We start from the raw sequence: 18,163 nt of genomic DNA, 5'->3' as shown, positions 1-18,163 counted from the left end.
TGAGAATAGCTGAGGGAAAAAGTCAATTAAGTTAGAGGGGCTATTTAGCATTCATTGTGAGCTCCAGAGGTAATATTTAACTTAAAGGTGTTCATTACATTTAAATGAAACTAAATGAAGAGGATGCATGAGTACTAAAAATAATAGATAATAAACCTTTCTCTCAATCTCATCATCCAGTCTCCTCAGTTCCATTTCCTGCTGATCTTGCTGAAGCTTCAGCAAACGCCTTCTTGCGGCATCCTGTAAGTGCATTTCCTGTATTTTCAGCTCCCTTTTCACAGCAGCTAGTCTTAAATACAAAATGCGGGGGGCGGGCGCAAAAATAGGGTTACAGATGTTCACATGGAAAGGCATATAGGTTATATCAAGAGGAACAAGTAAAAACATTTCCCAATATAGATTTAAATGGAAAAACATTACATTTCACAACAATGAAAGGCCTGCCACCTATTTAGGTCCACTTCCCAATTTCACTGGTGCCACTGCATCCAGCTTTGTCTACAGTATATAAATGAAAGATGCCCAGTTACAAGTCTGCACTCATGGAAACGACAAGTGTCCACATGACAAGTCTCCTTCGCATATGTACATGTTCTTCTTAAGTTTTACTACTCACTTCCTCTTAATGCAAGTGATATCTCTATCTCAAGGAAGAATGCCAAAAAATGCTCCAGTGTTACCAAAGATTATACTTATTCTCTTAGAATTTTAGGAGAAGGCTAATAGCTTAGCTCGGTAGCTCTTTTTAACCACATTAGAAATCTGTTTCATAAAGTCACTCCCAAGAAAAAGGATCATCTTAATTCATTTCACCATTTTACCTTTAAGCATTTAATACTTCTTCCCCTGTCCTTAAAGTATGAAATGCATGATGAGATAATCATTGTATGTTTCAATTTGCAGGTCACGTAGATATACTTAAAACATAATTTTAAAAATTATGCTCCATCAAAGGTAATTTATCCAGAACAGTAATACAGAGCATTTCTGTCCATTGTAGAATAATGTTTCTAACAATGTCCTCCCAGGCACATAGATCTTGTATTATTCTGAATAATCAGTGCAGTTATATCATAGTCAGGATACCTTTAGAATTACACTTGACTATATTACATTTGAAAAGTGGTATCTATACAGATTTCTTTTTATCAACTTAAATATTTGCTTAATGGAAATACCACAGTGGGTCATGACACATATAGTGCTGTTCCTATAATGAAAAATGGAAAAAAAAATTGTTCAACTAACTTGTATGTCCAGACTTTTTCAAGCTGATAAAACATACCTCTGTCTTTGCTGTAGCATCTTCTCCTCCTCGTGTAGGAGCATTGCTCTCCTGGTTTCTTCAGCTTTATGGAGTAGTTCTTGTTTTTGGCACCAAGCTTCATCTTCAGCTCGTTGTTGGTCCACTTCAGCTTGCATATTCTTAACCGTCTGCCTTAAGTAGGTAATATTTATTATTATGTGAAAATCCAACAAGAAAACTTAAGTCCAAGAACAACCAAAACACAAAATGCATAACTGATAATACTAGTAGATAATTGTTTTCCTTCTATATGTAAGAATTAAATATCGTTAGAGATATTTCCAGCCTTCAAATGGTAATTTTACACAAATACATAATCATTTCACATGTATTTTTCATAAAAACTTTTCTTGTTTATAGTTGTAATAGATTTTGTTTCTATTGAAGAACAACTTTCCCATGATTACCTCTCTCGTAAGTAATCCAATTCATCATTCCTTATTCTTTCCTGTTCCTGTGTCTGATAGTCCACAATGAACTTGGGATACTGGTTAAATACTGGATACTGTCCTTTTGTCAGTGCCACAAAACCACTGAGCATACTCTCTGGATGAATGTCAGCAGGTGTGGTGTCCATGAGATGATAAACTTCTCTAATTACAGCACTTATGTCCAGGTTATTCCGATGGTGAAAAAAGTACTGTAAGAAAAATTTGTGTTTAAATCGAGATTTACCTAACAAAGCATTTACAGGGAGAATTAAAATGGGAGTTTAAAAATATAACTATAGCCCTAACCAGTTTGGCTCAGTGGATAGGGCGTCGGCCTGCGGACTGAAGGGTCCCAGGTTTGATTCTGGTCAAGGGCATGTACCTTGGTTGTGGGCACATCCCCAGTAGGGGGTGTTCAGGAGGCAGCTGATCAATGTTTCTGTCCCTTCGCTGTTTCTAACTCTCTATCCCTCTCCCTTCCTCTCCGTAAAAAATCAATAAAATATATTTTTTTAAAAAGTAACTATAAATTTATCATGAAGAGGATTTCTTTTTTCAAATTCACTGAAGCTTTCCTTAACCCAAATTCTAAAATGAAGATCCAATTTTATATTTTCAAAATGTAAAAAAATTTAACCACCATATTACACACTTTCAAAATAACACTTTAAAATATTGCCAAAACCGGTTTGGCTCAGTGGATAGAGCATCGGCCTGCGGACCGAAGGGTCCCAGGTTCGATTCCGGTCAAGGGCATGTACCTGGGTTGCAGGCACATCACCAGTGGGGGATGTGTAGGTGGCGGCTGATCGATGTTTCTCTCTCATCGATGTTTCTGACTCTCTGTCTCTCTCCCTTCCTCTCTGTGAAAAATCAATAAAATATATTAAAAAAAGAATAAAAAATAAAATATTAACTCAAAATGAAGGCTTCTTAAATAATAGAAGAATACTTCAATAATGGAACAAATGCTTCTACTTGGATTTTATTCCTTCAAAATGCAAAATAAATCAATGGCGGGGGGTAGGGGAATTAGCCTTTGAAAAGAAATTAGCTTGATTTTTTTAAAAATCTGAAAAATTTTCACATTATTTTGTTCTGCTGGAAGATCCAAATTCATACAGGATGGGGCAAAAGTAGGTTTATAGTTGTTCGTATGGAAAATACAATAATAAATAACATAAATAACAATACAAGAATAAACTCCATGTTTCACAAAGTCACCTAAAACACCCTGTACACACTGCCCTCCCCCCCATACACATATATATCTTGTGAGCATAAAGTAAAAATAAGGTTTAATTTGACAGGGATCATAAAATAAGAAACAAAAAAACAAACAAAGCCCAATTTAATTCGGCCTGTCTACCAAAAGAGCCTCTCCTTTTCAAAAGCATCTCTAATGCTTGCTTTCAGTCACTCTCTGCCAAGCCTCAAAATTCTCAGTTACCATTCAGCACATGTAATAAGCATTCAGATGATCACAGACCAGATGGGTCACTGTGATAAGATCATGTACAGAATAAACCCCATTGTTAAATATCCTTTATTCAGGGAAAAAAGGACAAAACTCCCATATTATCATGATTCTTTTCTGAAGCTAAGATGTTAAGACTAACAATCTGCTGCAATTGCCTGCTGAATTGCCTACAAACAATGAAAGAACATGGCTGTGCTATAACTTGCTCTCCACTATATTCCTACCCCTTCGTACCAGGACCTGACATACAATAGGTACTCAATAAACTGGGTTTTTCAATGGAAAGAAATAAAATTTGAGAACTGCTAATTTACCTCAAAATCATCTTTACGATCACAGTTGAGCAAAGGAGCTCTAGAACATATGTTGTAGGCTACAACGGTCACCAGCAGGAATGAAGGATGGTTGGAAAAGACATTATCAAATAATTTTAGCCACTCCTCTCTTGTCAGTACTTCTGAGAACACAGTTTCAAGAAGAGGCCATGCATATAGCTAAAACAAATAAGAAAAAGTGTATTAGTTTCCTAGAGAAAAGTCATAACATCATTTCTAATAACTCCTTACGTTTGGTTCAGTTATTAAAATTATTACATTTAAAACATAATTAAGTAAAGAACTACCTTAATTTGGACCCTTCTTTATAGACTTTCAGGAAAGCAGTTTAAATGAGGAAAGAGACTGAAATACTGTTAAAAATACAATAGTATGTTTTTTATTATACTCTCTCAAGAAAATACTGTTTTATTTGTAATAGAACTAATGCTCGTTTCCAAAATAAGTTATGCTATTGTAAGAACCTGACACTTCTTACCTGGGAAGTTACGTCACGATCTATGAAGTGCTGCAGCAGCTCCTTGTCATGAAAAGCCAGGACATTTTCTATCATGCTAAGAATATTGATAGGAGGGTTAGGAAAATACTCAAACCAGTGTTGACACCAATTGGCTATGAAGAAAAAAACGGGAAAGTTATCTTTACCTTTCTATATTATCAAAGAACTTTGCAATTTTTAAATGTATCCACTCTTCATGTTCTCTGCAAGCCCATTAATAATAAGAAAAAAACATAACTCTTTAAATTCTAGAACAATAGATTTAAAAATTCCATCATGTTAACATAATATTTTAGGTTAACAGAAATTTGCCAATTTCTTCAGATCAGTCAGTGAGAAACAAACAAATGAAAAATTAAAACAAAACTTCCCAAAGCATTCCTGATCCCAGCTACAAGGCACTTTCTTGTTGATTTGTTTCTAATACTGTATACCGTATTGTGTGTTCACACCCCAAGTCAAGTCTCCTTCCATCATCATTAATCCCCCCTCTATCCTCTTCTACCTTTCACACCCCCTTGATTTGTTTCTTTTCTTTTTAAAATAAAACTCTTAGTGTTACTGGCAGGGCAAACTAGTACAACCCTTTTGGGGAATCAATTAGAAAATTCATATTTTATGACATAATAATACCAATTATTGAAATCTACCCAATAGAAATTATTATAAATATTTGCATGTGAATATAATTATAACATTGTTAACTTATAACAAGTAAAAATTACAAACAACCTAAATGTCCAACAATAGATTAAATTAGTACACACACACTATGAAATACTACAGTCAATAAAATGGTTATAAAGTTTATAAAATAAGGAAAATGTATACAACACCTTAAATAAAAGTAATATGATTATAAAAATAAAAAACAGCCTAAAAGTGTGAAAAATTTAGGAAAACCCCCAGAAGCATAGCAGTTGAGGGATAAATTACAGTGTACCTAAAGATGAAATACATAATGATTTGGGGGAAATGCTCTAATAAGAAATTCACTTATATATTATCAGAGATTATCTTGGGGAAAAAGAATATTGGTAGATTTTCTTTTCTTTTGTATATTTTCCTATATTTTCTTCAATGATCAGTGAAAACTTATCAAAGCAAATACAATGTCATAAAATCAACAAAAAAACAATGTAAAGAGAAATATTCCAATATGTACACCTGGATCTTTTCAGAATTTTATTGTGATAATTACCTCCTCCCTTCTGTGTATAAGAAAAACACTCTAAGTAATTTAAAAATACATATAAGATTAGTTATGTTTGTTAAAACAACCTATAATTTGAGTCCAGTTTATCAATTGTTCAACTGATCTGATCAGCCAACATGGAAACAATGACTCACTTGTCAGTGTAGAGGACGATGAAAAGCAGTCAACACCACGATTGGGAATACAGGCTACAGGCTCTGCCTGCCTGGTCCAATCCTTGTTCTGCCACCAAGCTAACCTTGGGAACTTAAACTCTCTGTGCCTCAGTTTCCTCATCTATAGAAAGGGGACAGTAACACCACCTACCTCATAGATTGTTGTAAGGATTAAATGAGTTAATAGAGACAAAACACTGAGATGGTACCTGGCACACAGGAAGTTCTCGAACGTCAGCTATGGAAGATGAGAAGGAGGTAGCAGCCAGGACTTGCCATAACCGGCATTGTGTGCTAAGTGCTTTATATGCTTACTACGTCCTATGAATAATAACTGACTTTTAGTAGGAAACCCATCTGCTTCCTTCTTACCAACAATTAGCTATAACAGTGTCTTCTAAAATACAACTATCCAAATATTCTTGTAAATGAGAGGTTTATGTGTAAGTGGCTGCACTATTTTATGCTCTATAGCTGACTGTTTCACACTAGATTTGTTAAATGTTGCAAAGGTGAAAGACATCAGGAAAATGTACAAGAATTCAATCTTGGTTTCATTTAATGCTTATTTACTTACTTATGAGAGTAGCAACAACTTCAAAACAGATGAGTTGGTTGTTCTGGAATAATTTTACAAATGGAAATGCCAGGAGTGGAAGATACGGTGTGTCACTAAAGATGGCAGACCAGTGCGCCAATGCAGATAGGGTTCTGTGAATAAAATAAGGAAATAAAGACCGGAAAACAGATTATTATTAAAACATATTAGAATAGACAATACAGTCACATAATAAAAAATTTGACACAGAAGGTATATTTGCTGAAAATTCTCTCTCCCTATTGTCTAGCTCACATCCCGTTACCATCATCAAAACTTCCTCCAATGTGCGAGTTCCTCAGCCTCTCATCTTTTATGACATTGACACTTTGAGGAATCCAGACAGCTATTTCATAGACTGCCCCTCAACTTAGGGGTCAGTCTCATGACTAGACTGAGGTTATACATTTTTGGCAAGAATACCACAAAAGCAATGTGTAATATAGTGATAGGCTTTATCACTGGCGATTTTAAACTTGAGTACTTGGTTAAGGTAGTGTCTGCTGAGTTTCTCTACTATAAAATTACCATTTTCCCATTTGTATATGATCAACGTTTTGGAGGAGATTCACAATATGCTGCAATATACTGAACATACCTCTGTAATACTCTGAGTAGTTTCCTACTTTTAATGGGGTATTTCCTCTGAAGGTTGAGAAATGCCATGTGGACACCTTTATCTATCAAGCTACTAAATGCAGTATGATTTTCAGGCAACTGTAGCAGAGAGCGCCAGATGAACATTCTGAAATGAAAATGTAATTTTTTACCAAGAAAAATCTGGGGGGTAAAACCGATTTAACATGAAAGAATTTCAATTTTACCTGTATTTTGTTGGATATTCACCATAGCCTTTTAATAAGATTTGTAAACGTTTTTTATTTAATCCATCTGACAATTCATTCTATAAAGAAAAAATATCAATAAATGTCATAATCATAAAACTGAAAAGGTAAACTAGCCCACAGTGGCTGTACAACACAAGACATGGTAAGAAATATTTTTATGTCATTGGACTCTCTCTCTCTCTCTCTTTCTCACACACACACACACACACACACACACACACACACACACAGACGGTAACAGATCATCTCAGACAAGGCAAAAAGACAAATTGGTACATCCTTTTTATAGAATAATTTGGCTATTACTATCAAAATTTTTATGCACACACTCCGACTTTAAAATATCTACATCTACAGACACATTTGTGCAAATGTTCAAATATAATTGTACAAGGATATTCACTGCATCACAGATTGTGTTAACAGAAGACTGACAATACAACCTAAGTGCCAGCCAGCAGAGTACTAGTTAGATAAATTAAAGTACATCCATAATGCAGTACTATGCAAATATTTTTTAAACATTGTAGCACTATATGTACTAATATAAACAGATATTCAATCTGTTAAGTGATAAAAGCAACAGTGCTAAAGTAAGATTACATTGCTGTAAAAAACTTAAAAATAATATATGCAGATATACATATGTTTACATATGCACAGAAAACTTCAGAAAGGATGTCAACAACTATTAAAAACAGTAGCCTCTGGGGAGTGAGACGAAGAGTGAGCTAGGAAACAGGAAGGAAGAAAGTGTGCTTTCAGTTTTCCCTTTATAACCTTCTATACCATCACTATCTAACAGATAACGCAAGTCACAAATGTCATCTAAAACTTTCTAGGAACCACAGTAGAAAAGTAAAAAGAAGCAGGTAAAATCAAGTTGAATAATATATATTATTTAACTGAATATAATAAAAATGTTATAATTTCAACATATAATCAGCATAAAGTTATTCATTATTAAGATATGCTACATTCTTTTGTTCACACTAAGACTTCAATACCTGATGTGTGTTTCACATGTACAGTACATCTCAGCGCAGACTAGCCACGTCTCAAGTACTCATCAGCCACAAGGGGCTGGGATATTTGATGGTGCAATTCTATACGGTTTGACTTTTACAAAAGCAGAAGCATGTGTTAATTTTATATTAAAAATATTTTTGTATTAAAAAAATTTTAAGCACATTACAATTTTAGTTATACTACTTTCTTTTCTTCATATTTTTTTTTTTTACTTCCTAAGAGAGGGAAGAATGATGATGGCCTAGAAAGCATGAACCTTGTTTACGGCAGTCATGATAAACGGAAGTTTAATCATGATGTGTTCTTACCTCTTTATTTTCAAGATGGCCAGTCAGGTCTTGCTTTAATATTCTGGTCTGTATTTTGTTTTCCTTTGATTTTGCTGGCCGCTGTACTCTTCCTGATGTTACTTTCATCTTAAAATCACCAGAAGTCAGTTTACGTTTAGGTAAATCTTCGATCACTTTCACTAAAGGAGGAGGTGGCTAAAGGGGAAAAAAAAAAATCTAGTAGCTTTCCTTAGAAAATAGACCTGTTAATATATGATTTATAAATGAGCCTTAATACATGTAATTATTTTTCAGACAAAAAGTGTAAGTAAGATATCTAAGAATGTTTCCTTGTTGACTAACAAATCAAAGCAAATTTCTGCCACATTCCTTTGAAGAATACACATGAAGACACATGATTAACAACACGTAGAATTTAATAATTCCATGAAAGCAGGCTGTAAATCACGGACTACAATCCACGTTTTGCATTCCGTGACAAGGTTAGTAGCGGGGTGATCATTTGCAGCAGGAAGGCAGTTAGACATTGGCCTCTACAATGCTGAGGAAAGCCCCCAATGTTCTTTGGGCGCAAGTGAATGTTCTCTGAGGGAAACTGAGGGGCAGTGCCAGGCAGTGAGGGCTCTGAGTTTTGGAACATCTGCTTAAATAACTGTTATTCAAGAGCAGCTAATGAAGACCAATACAAGGGTGGCTGATATGGCGGAGGACAGGCAGCACATATATACGTATTTCAAACTGAAGAAGTTAATGCCTTAGTATTGACTAGATTTAGGAAATAAAGAAATAGGAAGAGTCACAGTGCTCCAAGGTTTCGAGAAGGAAGAGTGAGACAGAAACAAAGAGACTGGAACCAAAGGCCTCCTTTGGGGAGCAGGTTATGGGGGGCACCTTGCATGGGGCAGGGACATCAGACTGATGCCCTTGAGAAAGGCAGACATTTAAGAATGGAGGATAAGTGAGAGATCAAGTCTGGAGATACAGCTCTGGGAGTAAAAGAAAATATATCCTGAAAAATGGATACAGTCCAAGGATTTAGAAGTTTGTAGCATAAAGATTTTATTTTTGATGATACATGTAAGTTTTTTTAAAAAATTGATGTTATTGCCTGGCTGGTGTAGCTCAGTGGTTGAGCATCAACCCAGGAGCCAAGAGGTAACTGGTTTCATTCATGGTCAGGGAACATGCCTGAGTTGCAGGCTCAATCCCCAGTAGGAGGCAGCCAATTGATGAAGTTTTTCTCTCATCGCTGTTTCTCTCTCTATCCCTCTCCCTTCCTCTCTCTCTAAAAATCAAGAAAAAAAATCATATTAAAAATATTGATATTATTTACTTGATAACATACCTTATTTATTTCTTGTGTTAAAGCTTGAACTGAATATATGTTCAGACTTCCATTTTCCATAACACATGCAATGTACCGTCCATGTGGGCTAATTACCGATGAGCTGATTCCTTCGTCAAGGCTCCCGATTTCAAAGAGAAGTTTACAAGTCTGTATATTGATGAATCTCATAATACCATCTTGACTTAGGACTCCAAGAGCCTAACAGTAGAGAGAAACCAAGTCAAGTCAAAAGTCTGAAAGCCAAACTATACACACCTGTATGTACGTGTGCATACTTATATATGTATTTTTTTTGAGACAAGGACAGTTGGAGATCATATTCGCAGTGGACCGTATATATTTTCAAATCTCCAATTCTGGTTCATGGAGATTTGCCTATTCAGGTCCAGAGAAGCCTGGCTTTCCTCGGAACAAGCCAGAGCCCACCCTGGGGAACTTTATAGAAAGGTCACCTCCGAATCCCCCCTTCCCACAGGCAGGCATGAGACCGCCCCTAATCCCTACAGAGAGAACACAGGAGATGAGACAGTTCTTCACTTTGGTCTCCACACTGGCTGTGGGAAGTGAGGCGGGTGAACCTGTGTATTCCTCACTGTCCCCACAGTCTGATCAAAGCTAACATCCATCCTGCTGCTCCCGCACCTGTGACTCTCAGTGAGGATCCCAGGTCGACGTGCTTTCAGCTGCTATAACTAACATTTGGGGAACGTAGAAAGTTTCTGAGTTGCAAGAATAGTGGAGAGGTAAGAGGAGAACTAGTCTTTTAAAGGTAAATAAAATTTTAACTCATATTTTGCAAAATTAAAAACATACTAGAAATGAGTAAGCAACTATGGAAGACCACAGTTTGGAGGTAACAATCTAAAAAGCATGTCCTCTGTTGGTCAGGTTGTAGGAAACCCCTCATTCACAGCTGATGCCACCTCTCCCGAGGGCACCCATCACATTTACAGAACATACACCCGATACCACTATTTCAATTCTGGGATTTTGTCCTACAGACAGGCTGTGTGGATGTTGCGTGCAAAAAGGTATTCAGTGAAGTATTATTTGTAAAAGAAAAGAACTAAAAAAAAAAGTGCCCACTAATAAGACTGGTTAAAAAATTGTGGAACACTATAAAATATGAAGTTCTGCAGTGATAAAGAATTATCTTCAAGATAAATTAAGTGAAGAAAAGCAAGGTGCACAGCTATAGAAAAAGGGGGGAAAACGGAAGACTAACAACAGTGGGTATGGAGAGTCAATAACTGGGCAACTGGGAGAGAGGGAGGAGTAAGAGATTTCACTGTCTGCCTATATATATATTTATGTTTACAACCATGTGACTGTATTACCTATTAAAAAACTTAAGGGTGAAGCTGGATAGAGGGGGGAAGTGGGGAGAAAACAGGGGGCATCTGTAATACTGTCAACAATAACAAAAATTTTAAAAATTGAAGATAGATATAATAAACATATACACACAATACATATACATACACACACACATCATGGGCATATACAAAAATTTGTTAAAGTGTAAGACCCAAGATAATCAATTTAAAACAAAAAGAGTTAATGGAAGTTACAAAATAGTGACAGGAATGTAAAGTACAGCATAGGAGGTATATAGTCAATAATATTATAATAGCCATCTATGGTGCCCGTTGGGTACTGGAAATATTGGGGGGAATGCTTTGGAGAGCATATGGTTGTCTAACCATTATGCTATATAACTGAAACTAATACAACATAATATTGAATGTAAACTGTAATTCAAAATTTTTAATAATTTTTTTTAAAAGTTAAGGTCAGACTATACTCAACTAGTAAAAAGAAAAAAGATGTGTGTTGGGGGTGGGGTGGGAAAAGCTCTCTGTATACTAAGGCAAGATGCAAAGAAACATGTTTCATAGGATTGAGGTGAGCAATTATGGGAGATAAAACACTGTTCAACAAAGTGAGAACACTGTAGCTCTAGTCTCACCTTTAATCATTACAATCAACAGGAGTGTTGATAGGTCATTTAAGTTTCTATGCTTTAGTGTCATAATCTGTAGAATGGTGAGAATACTTCCTTGCCCATGCTCAAAGAATTTAAGGCTCAAATAAAAAATAACACGTGAAAGCATCCTGTAGACTATGAAGTAAGGCATGAAATTAAAATACACTGATCTTAGGAAAAATAAATGAAAAGCTACCCTTTAGAAAAAGAGTACATTGCCAGTAACATACGAAACCTAAGATTAAAAAATTCTTTTTCAATTTTAGACTCTTCTCAACAATAGATTAGCAATGTCAAGTCCTTGTAACAATCAGGGTACAAGTACCCTGTACTTAAATGAGAGGGCTATCACAGTTCAGAAACTGGTATGATCCTTCTCAACACGGAGAATGTCCTGGGTTATGTTACCAACCTGGTTAGAACCAGCATCAAAACTATCAGGAAGAAACTCTAGGTGGCGAATGGCTCGAACTTTAGTAGGCATCTGGATAATTCTAAATAGCTGTTTTGCTTCTAAGCACCACAAATGAAGATGGTTTGATTTGCCTCCAGCGGCCAACACTCGGCCATCTCTAGATAATAAAAAGGCGAGAAAGTAAAACGAGCTGAATTGTTCACAGTGGCACTGTCCCATATGACCCAAATGATGATGGGAAGGTTCTGTATCCACGCTGTCCAATATGGTCACTACGAGCCACATGTGACTGAGAACTTACATGTGGCTAGTGCCTCTAAGGAAATTAATTCTTAATCTTATTAATTTACACAGTCCCATGCACCCAGTGACAACCATTGGGAAAGCTCATGTTTATAGTACACATATTTTTTTTTACCTATTGTGCTAAGAAACCAGCTTAACAAAGATTTGTTTGATGACTTAATTGGGGGTTTTGGAGTAACATTTAGATTTTATCTCATACTCGCAAGTCAGTTTCCACTATCCCACTTTCTACATTTCACATATGACTATACAGAATTGGTATAGCATTGCTATATGAAAAACCAAAACCCCCAAACATTTTCCTGCTCAAACAAAGCTACTTTATGTTTATAAAGTATAAAAAGAATGAGCTGTATTGATTTGCAAGGTTGCTGCTCATTCATTCACCGGCTTGTAGTGTCCACTATCAGCCAGGTCTCATGCCAGATGCCAGGGACACAGGAGTGAACAGACATGTAAGACCCTAATCTTAGGGGATTTTCAGTTTAGAGGAGGGGTGGGGAACCTTTTCCTGCCAAGGGCCATTTGGATATTTATAACATCATTCAAGGGCCATACAAAATTATCAACTTAAAATGAGCCTGCTATCTTTGGTCAAACATTTCTTTAACTCACCCCTAATGCCTTGGCAGGGACAGACCAAATGATTTCGAAGGCCTTATATGGCCCGCGGGCTGGACATTCCCCACCCCTGGTCTAGAGGAAGGCAAGCAAACAAATAAATGAGCCTGATCTCAGCTGAGCAATTCTGTAAAGAACCGTGCAGTGAGTGGCGTGCAGAGCTGGGGAAGGAAGAGAGCTGCGCCTGACTATAGTTATTCAAAAAGCGCCCTTATCCTTTAAAAATACACATTGAAATATTTATGGCTGAAATGATATGCTTGGGCTTTGCTTTAAGACAATGCAGTAGAGAAGCAGTAGGTGGAGTTATAGATTTTTAAAAAAGTGCCTATTAGCTGATGATGATTATAGCTAATGAAAGTATTGTAATTAGGACTCCATGTACTTTCATATTTTTATGTGTATTGGAAATTTTCCACAATAAAGTAAAACAAGTTCTATAGGCAAATCTAAGTTTGAAGTAAGATACTGAATGGAAATTTATAAAACTTTACTGAAAGTTAAATTTCTTAGAAACTCTCAGTGTCTTAAAATGCACATTACCTGGTCACAGCAAACACATTACCTGGTCACAGCAAACACATTACCTGGTCACAGCAAACACTTTGTACAGTATGCTAGAGCTTTCGGGGGGAGCTGGCAATTGATATTTGCAAAAAAGTGTATCACATTCCCAGGCGAAGATGGAATTATCTTTAAAGCAGCTGAGGATGGTATTACTTAATGGGAGAAAGAAAACCTAAAGATGGAGGAAAAAAGTCATGGTCATATAAGGATCGTATAGCCCTCCTTAAATTTAAAATTATACAATTAGCCAAACATTCTTTTTAAAAATTATTTTTTCTTGAACTAGAGAAAAATACATTCACAATATATGAAAGGGGATAATACTGATATTTCACATACCATTATAAACTAAAAAGAAAAGGTAAAATCCTTTAAATAAAAAATAGGTGACTATAATGACTAGGCAATTCATAAAAATACTAAGTAGCAATTTAAAAATATTTAACCTTAGTAAAGATTCAAATGAAAATAACAAGATACCATTTTATGTGAATCAAATTTACTTAAAAATAATACCCACATATATGTATACACAACTATACATATACTCACATGTGTATTATATTTACAAACTATATACTTATATAAGCACTATATTAAATACTAACTACTGATAAATGTTAAAGGTAATAAATGGTGGAAGCATTGGAAAAGGGCACGGTCACACACTGCTGCTGGTAGTCAAAACTGGTTAAAAATACTGTACAGCTGAAACCGGTTTGGCTCAGTGGACAGAGCGTCGGCCTGCGGACTGAAAGGTCCCAGGTTCGATTCCGGTCAAGGGCATGTACCTTGGTTGCGGGCATATCCCCAGTAGGAGATGTGCAGGAGGCAGCTGATCGATGTTTCTCTCTCATCGATGATTCTAACTCTCTGTCTCTCTCCCTTCCTCTCTGTAAAAAAGCAATAAAATATATTTAAAAAAAAAATACTGTACAGCAAATCTCAACAGCCTTAAAAATACATATCTCTTCTGAACTAGTCAATCTGTTTCTAAGAGTTAATCCTTTGGTAGGGGGGGAATCAGCAAAGTGCTGTAAGATAAATGTTTATTGAGCATTACTTATAAAAAATGTAAAAAAGTGGAAAACAAATACATGATCATATTTTTTTAGAGATTCAATTTATTTAATGGACAAGTAAGACTAAAATTGATAGCAAAGTTGAAAATATAATTTTACTAATTTCTCATGAGTTGCAATGGCCTCAAATATAATTTTGTGTGTCATCTCTGTAAAACACACGAAAAGAGGGAAGGAAGGAAGGAAAGTAAGGAAAGAAAATGGAAGAAACCAATGCATTAAGGACAAAATATTCCTGCCCAACCTCTCAAAATAAACCCCCTCAAATGGCTTGAAACATTTGACATGGTTTGAACCTTGGTTACATCTCCAGCTATTTATTCTTTGATTCCAATCTAGAAGAGCCTCCTTAACTATATACGTTATTATAACACTTTATATTTGAACACATTTTGTCACTGTTTCTACAGCTGTGTGTTTAAAGCTTTATTATTATTTTTAAATATATGACTGTTTCTGTGCTAGAAAAAGAGGAATAGGACTCAATGAGGCAGCAGAGCACCTTTAAGAAGTCGTGGCCTCTCATTCCAATCCCTGGTTTGTTTGTCACACACTTTTGCAATGTTACCAGTGTCAGAAGGAAGCCTGTTTCTCTTGGAATGCTGCATTCTTTGGAGGTGAAATTTTCAGTGTCTTTTAACAGTGGATTGGAGTATCTCTTGAGTATTTAGAACAATGATGGTGAACCTATGACACATGTGTCAGAGGTGACATGCGAACTCATTTTTTTGGTTGATTTTTCTTTGTTAAATGGCATTTAAATATAATATATAAAATAAATATCAAAAATATAAGTCTTTGTTTTACTATGGCTGCAAATATCAAAAAATTTCTATACGTGACACGACACCAGAGTTAAGTTAGGGTTTTCAAAATGCTGGCACGCAGAGCTCAAAAGGTTTGCCATCAGTGATTTAGAATCTGGATATGGCTATTGTCACAGTCATGACAGACAGCAAGCCAGAATGACTGTCCAGAGGAAAATCAAACACCAAAACTACGGTGGCTTTCCCCAGTGTTACAAAAAATAGTGGGTTAATAAGGCTCTTTCTGAAATACTTCTGCAACCTTGGCTCTAATTTGTGTTACTGTCACCCAGCTTATTATATACATACAGTTAAGAAGTGATTCTAATAGTAATATTATACAAGGATTTCAGGGAATTGTAAGCCATAATTTTCTCAACAAAAATTGCAGGCTATTGTCATAAACTCTGTTTTTCTCATATACATATAATAGTATCTTTTTCCAATAATAAACAGTGCTAAAAAACACACGATAATACACATATACATAATAATGCACTATGGAAAATACTGGTTAAATAAAAAAGCCTACTCGGGATTGATGTTAACAAGACGTAATAAAAATGATGACTCAACTACTGCCCCTGCCTGATCCAGCTCCTCACTTTTTTTTTGTCTTTGGCTCACTTTGTCAAAGACAACCTCTGGGAGATCTCTTGCCAAAAGATTCAGGAAGGCATTTATAGTATAAGGGCCATATAAAAAGAATCTGTAACGAATACAGTGTACTCTATAATGGATGCATTAAAAGATGGTTTCAAAACCAATGTCAAAAAATGTGACAATATATAAATAAATTCATACAATACGTAAAAACAAGTGACAAAATTTTTATTATAATTAGCAACATTTTTCTAGAAAAGTAATAAATTTATTCCTGAGAGAAGCAAAAGCTTAAAAGTTAATGAGCATCAGCTGCTATTTTAGGGGAATAGCTGTGATAAATTATTGCCTACATGATTATTCATTACTAGATCTGTGATTTTAATTGCCAGAGTTTAATGATTATAAAATTGTTCCTAATGAATCATGCCACTATTTAGATAGTGTCATCTCTTGACAAGCATAAAAACCAATCAGCTAAATAAAAACTATCAGCTTGCTAAAATTGAAGTTATATACTATAATAATAATTTTTTTAAATAAGAGAAAAAGCTCAGTAAGTAATAAGCTGCAGCCATAGGCAGCATCTTCAATTCTATAGGCCACTTTGCTTTGCTTGTTGTTGAGTTACGAAAACACTGGTATGTGGGACAAATGCATCATTATTCTTGAATCATCTATAAATACTGTTGGCCAAGAAACTAGCCTGAGAAACACAATAGACCAAGATGTTCCCCCTCACTGACCTTTTGTATACCCACAGACTGGAGAATATTCAGCTTTCTTTTTCTCTGAAAGGTATCCAAGTCCCAGAGCTGTGCTGTATCAGAAGAAGTAGTGATGGCATACTTTCCTGATGCATGCACAGAGATTGAAAACACAGATGATTCATGTCCTCTCATCCAGCTAACCAGCTCCTTGGTGACTGTGGTAAAAAGTAAAATGGTTATACAGATAAAACACTATATATCATCCAAAAACTAATCCAACTGATGACTAGGTATTATGAGGCACCTCCATTAATCTCTACAAACATGGAAGCCTGTATCTCGTTAATAAAACTCACTATAGGACATGTTAGTAACATGTATATGTATCATGGAGGCATGGGGATGAGGCCAAAAGGGTTTAGGAAAAGCCTTCAGTGTGCTAGGGAGCTCGGGCTTTCTCTTGTGAGGAATATTCTCATGATAGAGAGTGTTATAACTGAGCTGTGTTTTAGGAAGAGCATTTTGAGGCACCTAGTGGCTCTATTAGAAAGAATAAGAGATTAGACAAAACGACTAATTTATTTGCTGCTGTAACCACCCAGGAAGGAGATAAGGAGAGTCTACACTAAGAATGTGGTGATACAGAAAGGACAAATTCAAGAGCTATGAAGGAGAAAAATCAAAGGACTTTGTGATCAAATGGATGTCAAATGGATGAAAGAGGAGTTAAGACTCCAGTGGTCCTGGTTTAGTTATGTAAACAGATGGTGATACTTCTAACTAACGTGAGAAATACATAAGGAGGAACAGATTTAGCAGTGTGGGGAGAAGAGATAATGAATTTGATTTGCAAAATTGATTCTGAGGCACATGTGTGTGCACATGTGCATGCGTGTGTGACATACAAGCAGAGAAAACAGTCAAAAACTGTTCATGATAATTATCAGAGGGTAGTAAAATCATAAGTGATCTTTATTTACTCTTTACATTTTTGTGTCTCCAAGTTTTCTATGGTAAGCATCTTTTAATCAGGCTTTTTTTCCCTCCAGAAAGATGGATATGAGGAAAATAGAAAGCAAGATGAAAGTCTGAGGGGGGAGGGGGGGACAATGGGGACAAAAAAGGGGACATTTGTAATACTTTCAACAATAAAGATTTTTAAAAAAATGTAAATCTGGGAAACATTAAGGCACAAAAGTATGTCAAAACTAAAGACAGCGGAACAGATAAACCCTTAGGGAGAGAACAGTGGTTTCTGAGCTCCAGTCTAAAAAGTCTGGCATTAATGGTCAATTTTTCACTAATCTTCAGTGAATGAGACAAATAAGAATAATGACTTTTTCAGAAAGCTAAATTTAAAGTACTACTTTTTAATCTAGTATTATATCCTTCTAAGTTTCTTTTTGTTAAAAAAAAACACCTTTGTTTTATGAAGTTATGATTTTTCTAATGTCAATTAGCAAAACTAAAAGTTGACAACCTCTGTGGGTTCTTCTACTTTTTGTTTTTAATTGAGTCAAAAATCCAA

General features: G+C 35.6%; 1 protein-coding gene across 4 annotated transcripts in view; it reads right to left on the bottom strand.

The window, feature by feature from the left end:
• The window catches only part of TBC1D31 (TBC1 domain family member 31), a 39,965-nt gene that overhangs the window by 11,618 nt on the left and 10,184 nt on the right, over positions 1-18,163 (bottom strand). For all 4 annotated transcript variants that reach the window (XM_081111317.1, XM_081111318.1, XM_081111319.1 and 1 more), the window contains exons 4-16: positions 16,672-16,850; positions 13,455-13,606; positions 11,938-12,097; positions 9,536-9,736; positions 8,209-8,385; positions 6,848-6,927; positions 6,622-6,768; positions 6,003-6,136; positions 4,034-4,167; positions 3,535-3,714; positions 1,717-1,949; positions 1,289-1,441; positions 157-292 (exon numbers count right to left, since the gene is read on the bottom strand). In XM_081111317.1, the coding sequence (XP_080967443.1) occupies positions 157-292; positions 1,289-1,441; positions 1,717-1,949; positions 3,535-3,714; positions 4,034-4,167; positions 6,003-6,136; positions 6,622-6,768; positions 6,848-6,927; positions 8,209-8,385; positions 9,536-9,736; positions 11,938-12,097; positions 13,455-13,606; positions 16,672-16,850 (2,066 nt within the window). The remainder of the gene's footprint in view (positions 1-156; positions 293-1,288; positions 1,442-1,716; positions 1,950-3,534; positions 3,715-4,033; positions 4,168-6,002; positions 6,137-6,621; positions 6,769-6,847; positions 6,928-8,208; positions 8,386-9,535; positions 9,737-11,937; positions 12,098-13,454; positions 13,607-16,671; positions 16,851-18,163) is intronic.

Source organism: Myotis nattereri (genome assembly GCF_964212035.1).
Source record: "Myotis nattereri genome assembly, chromosome: 17".
In the NCBI taxonomy this organism is placed as follows: domain Eukaryota; kingdom Metazoa; phylum Chordata; class Mammalia; order Chiroptera; family Vespertilionidae; genus Myotis; species Myotis nattereri.
The sequence above is the reverse complement of the archived record's forward strand: the minus strand, read 5'-3'. Positions and strand labels throughout refer to the sequence as shown.